Source organism: Pinus tabuliformis, chromosome 7 (genome assembly GCF_031772625.1).
Source record: "Pinus tabuliformis cultivar Carrire ecotype Pingquan chromosome 7, CPIR1, whole genome shotgun sequence".
Lineage (NCBI taxonomy): Eukaryota > Viridiplantae > Streptophyta > Pinopsida > Pinales > Pinaceae > Pinus > Pinus tabuliformis.
Genome location: NC_142293.1, coordinates 1,614,513,460 through 1,614,530,050, shown reverse-complemented (window position 1 = coordinate 1,614,530,050; position 16,591 = coordinate 1,614,513,460). Strand labels below are relative to the sequence as shown.

General features: G+C 36.6%; 1 protein-coding gene and 1 pseudogene across 1 annotated transcript; both read right to left on the bottom strand.

The window, feature by feature from the left end:
• The window catches only part of LOC149254383 (zinc finger CCCH domain-containing protein 17 pseudogene), a 38,333-nt pseudogene extending 25,469 nt beyond the window's left edge, over positions 1-12,864 (bottom strand).
• Positions 12,865-14,460: 1,596 nt separating this feature from the next.
• Positions 14,461-14,821, bottom strand: LOC149254382 (stress enhanced protein 2, chloroplastic-like). Its single transcript, XM_089454765.1, has 2 exons — positions 14,731-14,821; positions 14,461-14,628 (listed from the first exon to the last, which is right to left on the bottom strand). The coding sequence occupies exons 1-2, from the start codon at positions 14,818-14,820 to the stop codon at positions 14,461-14,463; spliced, it is 258 nt and encodes an 85-aa protein (XP_089310891.1). The 5' UTR covers position 14,821.
• Between the last annotated feature and the right edge of the window lie 1,770 nt (positions 14,822-16,591).

The following is a 16,591-nucleotide window of genomic DNA, read 5'->3' as shown; positions in this document are numbered from 1 at the left end:
ATCACCAGCAAGATCACCTGCTGCATCCCGAGTAGCACGGACCCATCTTGGAAGTTGAGGATCCTGAGAAGGTGGGGGAGGATTGTCATCCTCACTTTCATCATCTGAAGAAGAAATGTTTTCAAAAGTAGAAGAGATAGGAAGAGGTGGCACATCCGCCGGACTAGGCTCGCAGGCCGATTTATTTTCATCAAATTTTACATCTCTTCTAATGATAACATTTTTGGACTTAAATGGAATAAGTCTATAACCTTTTACATCTTCAGAATATCCAACAAAAGTACATTTCTCACTCTTAGGTTCTAAAGCTTTATGCTTTTCATCTGGAATATGGAACTCCAAGCTTCTTCTGGAGTGATATTCTTTAGAACCTTAGTAGGAGTGCGATTGATTATATAATTTGCACAATTAATTGCTTCGGCCCAAAAACTAAGACTGAGTCCTTTAGATTGCAGCATACAATTAGCCATTTCCTTTAAGGTGCGATTTTTCCTTTCAGCTACACCATTTTGTTGTGGAGTGTATGGAACAGTATGTTGCATTTGAATTCCATTTTCGGTGCAAAAGTTGATGAATGTGTTTTTAACATATTCTCCACCATTATCAGTTCTTAGCTTAAGAATTTGATGTCCAGATTGTTTTTCAACAAAGGCTTTGAAGGCCAAAAATGTGTTAAATACTTCGCTCTTGAGTTTTAAGAAGTATACCCAAGTGCGTCTGGAGAAATCATCAATGAAAGTTAAGAAATACTTGCAGCCAGAGAATGAAGCAACAGGAAGTGGACCACATAAATCACTGTGCACAAGCTGTAAAGGGGCTGAGGCGTGCCAAGAGGCACGTTTTTCAAAACTGTCCCGATGATGTTTTCCGAGTACACATCCGGAACAAACACCATCTCTGCAAGATACCATAGGAAGACCTGTCACCATATTTTCTTTACATAGATGCTGAAGGGAGCGATAGTTTAAGTGACCAAATCGCTCATGCCAAAGTTTGCTCACTTCATCATTATGAGCAACAAATACTGAGGGAAGATTTGATGACCCAAAGTTGTGAAACTTATACAACCTTGTGGAATCATCAGCAATACCAGTAGCTAGAATCTGTTTAGGATCTCTTAGATCCTTGATTACAACATCATGAGGTGAAAATTCAACAATTTTACCTTCACCTGAATGAGTTATCTGATATACAGATAGAAGGTTGCAGGATAAGGTTGGAACACATAATACATCATTAAACTGACCATTGTCTAGATGAACAGTTCCAGTCCCTACAACATTAAGAGATCTATCATCACCAACATATATATTTTTGGTGTTACAATCATTTAAAGAAGAAAACATGGCTTGGTTTTTGGCCATGTGATAAGAGGCTCCAGAATCAATGAGCCACTCATGAGAATGAGAAGAAGAAAATACATTTAATGCATAACCAGACTGAGATGATTGACAGCGACATGCAGAAAGTGCCATTCCTGAAGATGAAGTTGAAGTTGAAGTTGAAGAATGCTCCACATGGATGTTATGTTTCTTCATTGCGGCTTCCAAGGCTTCCATCTTCTTAAAGCATTTAGATTCTAAGTGGCCATCTCGATTACAAAAGTTACAATGTCTATCAGTCTTCTTCCATTTGTTTTTATTGGTCTTATCATTTTGCTGAAATGATCTTTCATTTTGAGGCTGAGTTTGCTTAGGACCCTTGTTTGGTTTAGGACCATTCTTTATAGGATATGACTTCTTAGGATTCTTTGAATTTGGTTGCTGCTGGGCGGCTAACGCTTTCTTGGAAGAGTTTCCAAGATTAAGAAGACCAAGGTGTAAGAGTTTTTCTTGTTCTCTTATTAAAGAATCACAAAAAGAGTCAAAGGAAGGGGCCTTGTAGTCTTTTCCTTGACAAATGAAAGCTTCCCTTGTAGAATGGAAGGTGGAAACAAATACAGAGTAGGCTGGTCCCAACTTAGTAAAGATGGAACAAATAAGGTTACTATCTTCTTTCTTAACCTTAACACCTTCCAAGAGATATCTAACGGTCTTGAATTTGGACAAGAAATCTTCAATGCAAGAAAAATTATTAGGATCCAATGTAACCAACTCATTTTCAAGTTGATGGGCTCTAATTTCATTTTTAATCCCAAAAACTTTAGTGATTTGTTCCAATGCTTCATGAGGAGTTTCAAGTTCTGCAATATGGAATCTAAGATCAGGAGAAATAGACATCCCTATCAAACCATGTGCTTGATCTTGTCTATTTTCCCATTTTGCAGCCTTGTCTTCATCTTTTGGTTTCTTCTCTTGGCCTGTGGCTATTCTGTAGAGACCTTTACTTCTAAGTAAATCTTCCATGTAGGATATCCATTGGAAGTAGTTAGTGCTGTCAAGAATGACTTGGCATGGACTTTCCATTTTTGAAAAAAAACTGAAGCTGAAGATGCTGAAAGTAAGTGTTCCAATGGATAGATCTCGAAAAATTAGGCTGTTTTAAAAAAAACGGCTTTGAAAAAGGCTTCCGGATGAAGAAGTTATGGCTTTTTGAAAAAAAATTGTTGAAGTTGCCGGCAAAGTGCGCGAATGTGCGGGAATGAAATAATCCGCCCCCACAAAATGGAGACTTGAACCCAAGACCTCTACTCTCTTAAAATAGCTTTGAACCAATTGATCTATACAAAAAATTTGAGAGAGAGAGAGAGAGAGAGAGAGAGAGAGAGCGGGGGGGGCCTTGGTTTGCGTGCTTGCCTTGAGAAAGCTCTTTTTCCCTACAAAACACAAAACACAAAACCCAACACGGACATGCAAAGAAAATGAACCTTATGGCTCGAAGTTAGCTTTAGCCAAAAAACTAGATATTTTCAAAAATGAACCTTGCAGCTCAAAGTTAGCTTTAGCCGAAAAACTAAATATTTTTCTCAATGTTTCTGATTTTCCGAGATCACACTAAGGTGCAGGGAAAAGAGCATACGCATGAGAAAAATCCTTCCTTTCTATTTCTGATTTGCCCAGATCACACAGAGTCGCAGGGCAAAGAGCATACGCAGAAATGAAAGTTATAGATCCGGTTAAAAAAAGCTAAATAAACCGAAACCGAAATAAGCAGAGAAAAAATAACAGTAAACTGCAAATAAAGATTGTATACCTCCAGATCTTAAAAATGACGCAGCTAGGGCTACCGAAAACCTTTTCGCGTGAAACGAAAGGGGTTCCTCACTGGAACAGATGCTCTGAACACAACAGAGCAGTCCTCTCGGCCCGAAAGCAGTCAGAAACAACAGATCTAGGAAACGGCAGTCGGATGCAATTCTACCAGCTTCAGATTTGGATCACCAACGGATGCGGCCCTCAACCTGGCTCTGATACCATGTAGGAATTTACAGGGTAAGTTCCTCAGAAAGAACACCAAAAGGACACCGCTCACAACCAGATCACAGATCAATACACCAGTATTTTTGACGTGGTTAAAACCCTCAAAGAGGGAAACAGTCCACGGCCTGCGCCAACGTGGCTACTACAGGCAATTTATTAATCAAAGAATGAAAATTTACATAAGCTTCTCTCATGCACGGATTACCCGAACAATGACCCTCCATGTGCTTTAAATAGAACTCATGGACCAATCGGGTGTCAAGCCACGGATCAAGTGTCGGTAATACCGAGGAGAGAGTGAACCCTCGGATCACTACATATCATGACCGTCGGATTGTAAGTTACAAAATGTACAACGGTAAAGAAACACACTTTACCTAACTCTATACTAGACCAAGTTGAACTTAACTATTTCCTATGTGTCGGAATATCCTAACACTTATATATATATATATATATATATATATATATATATATATAGATATATATATATATATATATGAATATATGATCCACATTATATTGTTTATTATTAATAATATTATTGAAACACTACATATCAAGTTTATATTAAGAATTGAATGAAATACATATATCTTTCTTATTAAGAAGTAATTGAATTTTTTAACTTTCACTTACTTATTATAATATTAAAATATATTTAACATCTATTTAGTATTAATTTTTTTATACATATTGTAAAGTGAAAATACAAGTTTTTTTTTTTGTTTTTTCGTACTTTATCTATCTCTACAATGTATAAAATTAATTACTTAATACAAACATCAAAATATTTTAATTGTGATTGATAATAAGAGTGATATTTTTAAGACGTGTACTACATACTATATTGTAATATCAACAACTAATGAAACAAACATAATGAGAGCAAGATTTTTAATATTTTCTAATTTTTTAATAAAACTAAACAAATATATCATTATTTTTTTATTTTTATTATAGCCAATATTAATTTTTATTTAAAAAATATTTTAATTTAATTTTAAAATAAACATGTATTAACGAACAGAAAAAATTAATACAATTTCAAATTACACTTCCCATCTTCTAACCCCCACTAGTTTTTTTATTTAGTTTATAAATTCATTTTGTAAAATAAAAAATATATATTTATAGTTTTGATGATGATTATGGTTAACGTCCACTGAGACCAAACAATGGTCTATCGGACCTAAAGAAACAAATTATTTATTTTGATTTAAGATTTTATTCCTATGCTCAAAAAGCTTGGAGAGAAGCCTCTCGAGCTCACTATAATTTTGACATTGTAAAAGGCTAGGAAGGTCAGTATTGTTACAAAGATTGTGAAACTGAGATCTAATGTGGTTGTACGCAAGGCACTCTAAGAGGAAGTGGTTTTCATCCTCGATGTTCCTATTCTCACATATATGGCAGATCCTTTCCATCCATGGCGTTTTAGGAACTGCCCAACGACCTGTTTCACTATGGAGCTCATGAGAATTCGTTCTAATCTTTGCTATATTAATTTTCTTCTTTGAGCTAGTTAAAATAGAGAGATACTTTTGATCTTCTAGGGTGGGGTTGATGACCTTCTTATAATAACTTAATTTTCTTTTAGCTGCTAAATCTTTCTCACACCACATTTTTTCTTTGAACTTAGAAGTAACAATATCTTTAATGTTATTTATGTTTTGCAATGCATCATTTTCGTTGATCTCCCAATAGTTTAACCAGGCCCTTGTGTCTTTATGCCACCCTCGATTGAGCCTTAGGTGGTTTTGGCTAGAATTTAAAGCTAGCTTAGGAAGTCTATAATCGTCTATGTTATTGATTTTGTGCTTGTACAATAGAAACCTAAGCATAGCTAGGCTCTCAATAGGGGAAAGACCTGCTTCTATAAGGAGAATAGGATAGGGTGTATTACTTTTAATTTTCAGGTTATAAGTTATAAAATGCTTCTGGATTTGCTCAATCTTTCTCCATGATTCTCTGGATGCTGCAACCCCAAACCTCACAGCCATATAAGATAACAGGAGTGACTAAAGTTTCAAAGAGGAACTTCTTTTTATCCCACATTACGAGGTTTGCTATTTTACAATTATTTTCAAGACCAAAATAAGCTTTCCACCCCCCATTAATCCTTTTCTCAATGCTATGGTTCTAGTTGAGCTTGTGATGAATATCAATTCCTAGGTACTTGTAAGAATACACTTCCTCCAAGTTATTATTGTCATACATAAAATTAGAGTAAGTGTCCTTCTTGGATTTGATAATCATAACTTTTGTTTTGTCAGTGTTAACAGTCATACCCATGGTAGAGCAGAAATCCTTAAGAAGCCTGAGTTGCTTATCAAGATCAGATGGGCATCTTGCCAAAAGAACAATATCGTCAGCATAAAGAAGAAGGATGAAAACTATCCCAGCTAAGATTGTGCCATCACATCCTGCTTCCTCTAAATAGCCTTCGAGCTTATCGATGTAAATGCCAAATAGGGTAGGGGAGAGGGGGCAACCTTGTTTAACTCCGATGTTACACTTAATATCTTTCGACCACCCCTCATTGCTCTTTAGCTTGGCAACTACATTCTCGTATAACCTTATAGCGGCAACTCTCAACTCGAGAGGAACCTTTAGCTCTTCTAATCTATTCCAAAGGTTGTATCTAGGAACCGTATCGAAAGCCTTTCTAAAGTCCACAAAGCAACAAAATAAATTGGATTTATCATTACGACATTCCTCCGCAATGATCCTAAGCGTAACAAGGTGGTCTGTTGTTGAGTGATGCCTTCTGAAACCTGCTTGGCCTTTAGCCCACTTACCTTCACTTTCAAGCCATATGCTTAAATTCTTTTCCAAAATACTACCATATAACTTGGCTAAGAGAGGGTTGATCATAATTGTTCGATAATTAGATGGGTTATTTGTATCCCCACTTTTAAAAATAGGGATAATGAGGCTCTCAGTCCAAGGTTTAGGGAACCCTTGCTTGACTGCTTGATTGAAAAACTTGTGGATGTGGGGGATGAGGACAGGACCTCCAATTTTTAAGATTTTCGCTTGGTAACCTTCAATGTCCTTAGCTTTCCCATTAGCGAGGCGATTAACCCCAAACTTAATGTCTTCTAAAGAGAAAACTTTTTTCGTGGTGAGAAGGGTTTCCAAATTATCCATGACATTTGGAAATTCATAAAGCTTTTTAAAATAGGAATTCCAATCGTAAAGAACAATTTTATAAAATAAAAAATATAACAAATAACAAATATAATTTAATTAATATAACAAATATTTTACTATTTTTTTCATTACATTAAAAAAATTTATCATACATATTCATTATAATATTTCAAACATGAGTGCTGGATTTAAGAACCTATATTTATATAACTTATTATAAAGTGAGCGATGGATTTAAAAACCTATATTAATATATCTTATTATAGAACTAAAACCTCCTAACTAAAATACATAACCAAAACATTTTGTAGAAGTAAAAAACATTTTGTAGAAGTAAATGGTGGAGTCACTTATGTGTGCATACATGAATATATATTCATTATGATATTATTTAAGAACATATATTTATATAACTTATTATAAAACTAAAATTTCTTAACTAAAATAAATATCATACTCGCAAAAAAAATTTAGATAAACTAATTCAATATATATAATTTTCTTAATAAGGAGATATATATAAATCAATATCTCCTTATTTGCTCAACTCATTAAGTTTAAATTCATTTAATTAACATAAAATATATTTAAAAAACATGTTTGTGCTTTATCATTATACAATTTTTACTTAAAGAAATATATCTAAACAAAATACTTACATTTTACTCTTCTTATAAATTTCATTTTTATTATATTACTAATATCTTGTTATTATAAAATGCTAAGGCATTTCAATATTACATTTTTTTAAATAATAATTTAATATATTATTATTTATAATATTATAATTATAATATGAATATTTTTTATTATTTTAATTTTTTATTATATTATTATTTTATTAATCATTATTATTATAATACAAAATTAAAAAAAAAATATTAATTTAAAAAAAATCATATTATTTTTGAACTAAAATATATTTAATAAAAAAAAATACTAATAATTACAAGTTAAAGATAACTGGGTTTTTTCAATAATTATATTACTTACTCAATAATTACATTTACAACAAGTAGGCAACCTCTAATTACATGGATAACCAGGTTTTTTCAATAATTAAATTACTTATTCAATAATTACATTTAAAACAAATAGTCAACCTGTAATTACATGTAAACTCCAGCTAAAATGGCATTGAGAAAAAATGAGAAAGCTTATTAATACCTTCCATCAATATAATCCCCATTCCAGAATCAATGTTGCTCCATCTTGTTGAGAAAATTGATTGGTGAGATAATTAGCAATACCCTTAATCAATTGCCTTCACATCAGGGGAATAACTCAACAATACACCCATCACCATCTATTCTACACCCTATAAACTTATTATCTAAATTAAATATAAATATTTTATTATACAATTTTATAAATCAAAAGAATTAATCCCTCCCTATTGAAATTTAAATAAATCTATAAATTAATAAGTTAAATTTAAATGAATTTATAAGTTAATACTAGTAAATAAATCATTTTAAAAAATGTTGTCTACTTCTTTATTTGTTGAATTGAGGCTTCTGTGATCCATATCAAGTTTAAGAGAATTTTTTCGGCGTAAATCACATGATATTTCATCTGTCCACGTGTTTTGAACCAACCAGTCTGGTTCATAGTTAGGACAAGTTGAAGAATCAGATCTAGGTTGCATGTTAAATAGTTAGAGTAGAACATCCAACTGCTATATTTGACCACTCAACAACTATATTGAATGAGTAGGCTAGACCAGCTAACCTACCCGTCAACGGCTATATTTGACCATTCAACGGCTATATTGACGGGCAGTTAGCTGGTCTAGCCTACCCGTTCAATATAGTCGTTGACTGGTAAAATATAGCCGTTGGATGTTCTGCTCTGACTATTTAACATGCAACTTAGATCTAATTCTTCAACTTGTCCTAACGATGAACCACACTGGTTGGTTCGAAACGCGTCACAAATTAATTATCTTATTTTATTTATATATTATTTTATTTTCTATCTTTGAAATTAAGATAAATATATTTTAAACATAAATCTATTAAAAATTTGGAAAAAAAAAAAACAAATAAATAAATTTGTATGAAACTATATTTAAACTAATTTTATCCCATGGGGTGAATTGGAAAGAAAAATAAAATTAAAAACAAATAAATAAATTTATATGAAACTATATTTAAACTAACTTTACCCCATGGGGTGAATATGGGAGCACACACTCTACTCACCTTCCAATAATAGTCTCCATTTGTATTCAGTATGTGGAAGAACAACCACCCGAAGCACATGCACAATATGGCGAATGTGGAGGTTAATGACAAAAGATGGTTGGAGCAGAAGCCATTTATGGAAACATTTATGAAATGTATTCGCCATTGGGCCACTTTAGTGTATGAAACCTTTATGAAAACTCTGGCATGCCTTCAACCGTGTGGAATGGACAAGGATTTGATTGTCAATATGTTTGGGTTCTTCGATTTAGTGTGGGAGGCACATGATATTATGGTTTACGGGTATACTTTGAATCATGTGGAATGGACAAGGATATGATTGTCAATGTGTTTGGGTTCTTCGACTTAGTGTGGGAGGCACATGATGTTATGGTTTATGGGTATATTGTGAATCTTTTCTGTCTTGGCTTTCATATGGGGAGTTGTTTGTTGTTTTCTCCCTTTCGACTTTGATTCTCTTTATTGTTATCTCTTAACTCTAGGTTGTTTACTATCTATGGTCTAAGCTATGTGCCAGTGATTTTATCATGAGAATGAAAGAACCTCAACCTATGAAGGGAATCCTAGAAGCTTTATTATCTCTTTGCAGTGGAAGCCAAAGACTTAGCCAATTTTTTTTGGGAGTAAGTACCCCCTCTCATTTATGAAAAATTTGAGATAGTGTACAATGAAAATTCATAGGAGCATGGGTTTATCTTCGTTTGGCATATCGATACAAATTGGGGAACCAATTGAAACACAAGGAACAACACAGCACAAGAAACCAAAAATTGGATTATGGACTTGTACTAGCATATGAGAACACTTGCTGAGAAGTTGTTGATGGAAACTCTGCTACGATTGGATGAAATTCAACTTCATGTGAAATACATGAGTGCTAGATTATTTCTCTTAACATAGTCAAGTAATTGTCATCATGTTACTCAGTGTTGCTCCAAGACTCCTGTAACTAGTGGCTCAACCCCTCCACCAGGAGTTGTCTATCACATAATTGACTAATTTTTATTTTTTTATTTTTTTATTTTTTTAACAAACACTAGAGATTATTATTTATTCAAAAAGTTGTGGATGAGAGACACTCAAGAGTTACATAGAGGAAGTCCCTCCATCAATTTCATCTCTTCAAGTATGTCAAACTATACTTCTACCATGCTGATACTAGTAGAAGGCAATCTTTAATTTTCTGCAACTAGATGACCAACTAGTTTCTTTATGGTAGTCAGCTCCTTTCACAATTTTTAATTCTAACTCAAAAAGTATTTTGTGTAATCATGTGCCACTATCACAAAGCCCACATTTTCTACGATGATTTCTTGAGGATTCCTCCTAGTGTTGGATGCTATAACCCTTTCCATTTCTATGCTGACACGACAAGGTAAAGTTCGATATATCCATGACCCTGTCATGAGGTGGAGAAACAATTCCCATCTCACTAAATGGGAGATGGCCACCTTTGTGACGAGTTTCTAACTGAATGTTGGGATCATTTGTAATTGGTTCAGTATCTTCCTCCTCTTCCATCTTTGCCTCTATGTCATGGGTCATTAGTTCTTCCTCCATTTTCTGTGCAACTTCTTCTTCCTATTTATTCTTCATCTCCTCTTCCTGCAACCACTTTTGTTGTTCCTCTTCCTCTAATCTCTTCCTTTCTTCCTCTTCTCTCTGTGTCTTTAAGACTTCTTCTTGTTGTTTCTTTTGCAACTCCTCTACTTTTCTCTTCTTTAATTCTCTTTCTTCTTTAGCAAGTCATCTTGCTTTCACTTCTCTTATTCCTCCTTTTATTTTTGGTCTTCTTCCCTTTTGCGCTCTTCCTCTTATTAATTTCTTCTTCTTGTGTCTTCCTTTCTTCCTCCCTTTTCTTTCTTTATCGCCCCACCTCTATTGCACCTATGCCAATTGGGCCAGTCACTTCCTGTTGAATCTCCTTCATTTGTGTATCTAGTACCTGTGAAACATGGGAGGGCCCTCCCTCATCTCCTGGTCGTTTCTTCATCAATGCATTATACTAGATCTTGATCTTCTCATCTTCTGAAATTTTCATAGGTACATACATATAGGTGTAATGTATCTTGGTATAATGTTGTCTACAAACATTTATGGGGTTGTATCCATGAAAGCTAACTATACCAAAATGAAGGAGCTTGAGTTCTTCAATCTCAGCCTTAGTTGACTTAAGGCTCTTAAGCTCATACGATCTTATCCATAAAGGAAAAGAGGGCCAAGGATACTTCTTCTTCCTTTGGAGCTATGTAGACAAACATGTATTTAGTTTGTAGGAAACCTCTTGCAAGACCACCTTGTTGGTCACATACCTTGGCATAAGGTGAGGGGTAGTTTGGCACTCGAAAACTCTGATGTATGTGCCTTGTGGTGAAGTGATCCAATATGAAATATCATAGAGTGTATCCTTCACATGATCTATCATGCTAGGAGGTTCCACCTCAAAAATCATCTGATATAAATTTGTAAGAAATGCTCAATGTTGGGCGTGGAATCCCCCCAAGGCATGTTTTGGGGCTTAAAGCCCAAGTTTTGACCAAGTCCATTGTAAAGACTCCGCAATTTGTGGGCGTAGAGCGCGAAGTCATAATAGAGTCACAAGGTTGTCCACCCTTGTTTTTGTAATGTAATGTCGGCTTGAAAGATCTACCCATGGTCCACGGACCATGGGATTGTATAAATAGAGCGAGGCTCTAAGTGTAGAAAGAACATCTAAGGATGATGAGTCTAAGGGATTGATGAAGCATTGAGTCAAGTGTAAATCATGTCTTTGGGTCGTAGAGTAGGAGAAGGCTCTGCAGCTGAGTGCACAGAGGCCTAGTAGTCCGCAACTGAGTGCGCAGACCCCTACAACTGAGTGCGCAGGGCAAGTCGAGTCTATAACCATGGGAAGAATTAATAAAAGAGAAGTAATAGCATATTTTTGTTTATCTTTTCCTGTTTTATGTATTATTGGGTATGAATTGCAAGTTTACTGTTTATTTGCTGCTCAAACTCATATGAATGTGTTGTATGAATAAATATAACATAAGGCATCCATTTATGCGAAGATAACTAACTGGTGTAAGAAGATAAGTAATATCTTAGGTGTGACTTAGGGAAATAGTGCAGAATGATGCTCCAGTAATGCAGAAGCCCCTCAGCCCCTGGTTAGGGTTGCACGAAGACGAAAATATCAGGGTGTGAAGGCTAGGGAAGTGCACGAAGTAACCTGCGCGAAGGGATTAATAGTTGGATCAAATCAAACATTTAGACATCTCAAGGGTGCAAAAACCTGGTTCCAGCACCCCCCCATACTACTTCGAGTGAGACCTTAGTCCGCGCTCTGTAGACTGTTGCCGAAAGGGCCAGCAGTACAGGGATTTGTTTGGCTAATTAAATCCAAACCTGGGTTAGGCCCCAACAAGCCAAAAAATGGTTCTGTTGCTAGGACCAAGATCTACATAGAGATGTCTGATGTTGTATCACTGGAATCCAACTAAGAAAGGAATTGAGGATTGGTTGGATAGGAGGATTGACAAGTTCACAACGCAGGAGAATAAGAATCCACAACTATCAAAAGAGGAGTGGTTAGACTGCTACTTATACACAGAGATCCATGAAATTTTCTTCACATCTTTCCTTACTGAGCTATACGAGTGGATCACAAGCTAGCAAAGAGCCAAGGAAGGTGCAGGCTCGACAGACCTATTGTGTGGACTCCAGAATTGGTGCGCAGATTGGAAGCATCAGAGGATAAGATCATGCGCATTGTTGATCACTAGCTTGATCAAATTATAGGAGGATTCATTATTGAATTTGTGGTAGATACTTCAGTCAGCTATAGTGAGGCAGAACGATGCTTCCTCAAAGGACCCTGATGTAAGTATGTTAAGTCTTTGAACACTTGGATTAAAATGCTACTGTGTGAAAAGCGGGTTATGCAAATAAATTGATGTTTGGGGCTACGCGAAATGGGAAAATTTACAAAAACGAAGGTAGTGTATAACTAGAAACTAGACCCTTGATTTCACCTCCGTGAGGGGACGAGGAAGAGCTCGTGAAGGTCTCACTAAGAAGTGCAATAAATTTGATAAGGCAGAGGATTCCGCACATACCACCCCCACCCACACCACCGCCAATTTCACCTTCTTCACCCCCATCTTCACCCATACCACCTTCGCCACCACTGCGAGTTAATATGGCAAGCGCGATAAAGTTGCCAGTGTTCAAGGGAGTAGGAAATGAAGATCTGGACCAGTTTTGGTTCATGATAAAAGCTGTATGGGAAGCGCAGGGAGTTATGGATGAAAATATAAAGAAAGCAACGTTGGTCAGTGTTCTGCAGGATCGCGCACTGACCTGGTACATTAAGCATTCTAATGACAATCCGAATGTGGGGATCGCAGACATCCAAACTACACTGAACAAGGAATTTAGCAAACAAAAGTTAGAGGCATAGTCAATCATTGGGTTCAATGAAATTACAATGGTACCCAGCAAGACCCCTTGGGAGTTGGATCAGAGATTGAAGTGAACAATTCGCGAAGCTAACATGACATTGACGGATGGACAACACTGTGGATGGTTTGTAGCATTGTTAACACCTAATCTAAGAAACACATTTTCACAAAAGAGGCTAATAGCTCAAATCGAGGCCTTGGAGATCGTGATGAGACTGCATGAAGCCCTGATACAGGATCTTAACCTGGGAGTTCAACAGATCCATGCGTAGTTGAAAAACTTGTGCCTTGAGATGTAGAGTCTGAAACAAGATAGGACAGCTCGCCTAAAGGTGCGTGATGAAGTATGGTGTGTAAAGTGCAAGGGTCAGGGACATGACAAGGACCACTGCCTGATGTTCGCAAATTACCTCGTGGGAGGCGGACCAATGCCATTGAGACCAGAGGCATAAGCAGGACCTAGTGCTGCACTTGCGTTGTGATGCGTGATTTGTCAAATAGGAGGAAAGCATGCTACAGATAACTGCCATTTATTGTAGAAGTACACATAGAATTTGCAGTAGTTGTTCTATAATTTCTATAGGCCAGTTGGACATTGTTGACACCTAATCCTCTGCGATTGGGTGAATGTGGAATGTGAACAGTCATCAAGAAGATGAACTGATCAGTCACATTCATGTATATAACAATAGCTACCTAATGAAATAAATGAATCAGTTTTTCTGCAAAGTCTGGAGTTACTCCTGGCCTGACATGGTATCAGAGCCAGCCCTTTTTTTAGCCTTTGTGCCCCTTGTAACTCCTCTGCCTGCCTCTGTCCTGACATGGTATACGTTTTTCGATATTGTATCTGAGTCTGCGCACTCTATCTAGAGACCTGGTGTGAATGCTGAATGCTAGTGTGTGAACGCTGTCATATGCGTTTCCTGTCTATATTCTGTCTGGTTACCTGTCCTGACATGCGTTTTTCAAATCTGCGTTTTATCAGACCTTGGATTTAACGCTGACTCCTATTTGTTATAGTTTCTGCACATTTTCACTCTTTGTTGTCTGTTAGGTTCATGTGAATCTTGGGCTCGGCGAGGTTAAGTCCGGTGGTATATGGATCTAAGAACTGCGTGCTTTCCTACCGGAACAAATCTCTAGGCTAGTCTATCTGGACCATGCTCAAGTCCACCTGCCCGATAGATGTTTGGTTTCCATGTCGCTGCTCCTGAGTGCGTTTTTGCACTTCCAACAAAGAGGTCGTTGCGTTTCTCTGCTGGGGCCGAGTCCTGGAGCTACTCAATGGCGATGCTAGTCCAGCTCCCGAGGTTTGTCGTTAGTATGATTGGGCGTGAAATTTAAATAGAATTTTTTGCCAATGCAGATTTCCCCAAACTCGCAGATCTTTTGCATATCCATCTTGTGAAACAGAGAGTTTCCCGTCAATAGCTCCACATTGATGGCTGCCGCAAACACAATCTGCAAATCCATGAGAAATTCACAGCATGAGGGCATCCAAACATGCGAATGCTAATAGCTTGACGGAAAATTCGAATCAGAATATCAAGAAGATTTTCTCACCATTGCCAAACGACCCGACAGAATTTCCCAGTCTTTGAATTTGGCTGCATGGTCGATACTGGCGGCGAGAGAATTGAAGAAACTCGGCATTCTGTCATCTCCACTATCAGCGAAAGCTCTGAGAGTACACAAGCGAGGGGGAAACACAACTTTGCTGTCGGCTAATGACAGATAGAAGTCACTCCAACAAGTTACTTTGTCTCAAATTGGATGAATATATTCCAACCTGAATATGCGACTTACGGAGCAGCTATTGCAATGATCGAGAAGGCAACATCGTTTTTAAACTAGTAGTGTTCTAGATATGCCCATGGACCTTTCAATTTGGTATCAATTGTGAATTATTTTGTGAAGTGATCATTGTAAAAACCTCAGATACCAAGGTCGATCCTTATTGTCGTCTGCTAATGACTGCTACTTGCCATATGATGCGACAGAGAAGACATTGTACCGAAAGAAAACTGAACCCGGAGCTTGGCCGCCCAGCACTTTAGTAACATTGTTGTGCTGAAGTTTTTAATGTTGTGCTGAAGTCTTTTTTTTAAAAGTCGTCCAGCACTTTAGTAACATTGTTGTGCTGAAGTTTTTAATGTTGTGCTGAAGGTTTTTTTTACTGGCTTCAAGGTCTAGAGAATCAAAGGGATTTATGGTGATTTTTTAGTCTCTTCACTGAACTTTAAAATTGATACCGTTGCTGCTCCAACTTTGTAGAGCTCGCGGTGAATGATTGATTATTTCCCACAGAGATTTTTTTTGAATACAATTTCACTGTATATCAGCAGAAGTAATTTTTTTACAGAATGCATTCAATCATCTCTATGGTAGGAATAGTTCTCACTGGCAAGGAGAACTATCCTGAATGGTCCCGGATGATAAAACACACCCTCATCTTCAATGAGTTGTGGAAGGGAGTGTGTGTCGGAGAAGGAGACAATGACCCAGTACAGCCTACATCAGACAAAGAGCTCATCATTTGGGATAACAAGAACAACAAAGCATATGCATTAATCGCAGCATCTGTAAATGAAGAAGTAAGTTGCCATATTTCATCATATTCAACTGCCTTTGAAGCTTTACAAAAGCTCAAAGAACTCTATGACTCACATTCTGCACTTGAAGTTATTCAGCTCATGATTAAACTCTTCACTCTTGAACTGAAAAATAATGATCCTCTTGCTCTTGCATCTGAAGTAAAATCCATAATGCATGATATCAAATCCACTAAGGTTGAGCTGGACATCCCTCTTATTGCTTTTCTCAAGGCACTCTATCCTACTTACTCCAATTATCTTGAGTCTTGACAAGCAAATGGAAATCTTAAAGATATAACCTTTGACTCTCTTGTGAAAAAGTTTGCTGAAAGAGAGAAAGCCTTTGGAAAGAAGACAGTCCCTCAATCTTCTGAAGAGACTCTTTGCCTTTCTCATAAAGAAAAGCATCCTGCTCAAGATTCTACAAGAGGAAGAGGTGGACGAAGAGGAAGAGGAAGATACTTCAGAGGCAGGGGGAGCAGACATTCTCAAGCAGAAAAAGCAGATCTCCATTGCATTCGCTGCAAACGAAATGGATCACATGATGCTTCTACATGCAAGCTACCATGGGACAAAATTGAGCAGAAAAGAAACCAGCAGAAAGGTAAAACTGATGATACAGACAAAGGTAAAGCACTTGAATCCGCTCACTATATAGAGGCACAATGTAACATTGGAGTAAATGAAGATTTGTTTAATGCTTCACTTGCATCTTCGAAAAATGATTGGTTGCTAGATTCAGGAGCAACCTTTCATATGACTCATAGGAAATATTTTTTTTAAGATTTCACTGACAATGTTGATGGAGCAGTATACTTTGTAGATCAGTC

What these genes read in the sequence shown, in the direction of transcription:
- LOC149254382 (XM_089454765.1), bottom strand. Translation starts at nt 14,820, where the DNA reads ATGCCGAGTTTCTTCAATTCTCTCGCCGCCAGTATCGACCATGCAGCC. An exon ending in TGTCGGGTCGTTTGGCAATG is followed by an intron (nt 14,629 to 14,730) that starts GTGAGAAAATCT and finishes ATGGATTTGCAG; the next exon opens with ATTGTGTTTGCGGCAGCCAT.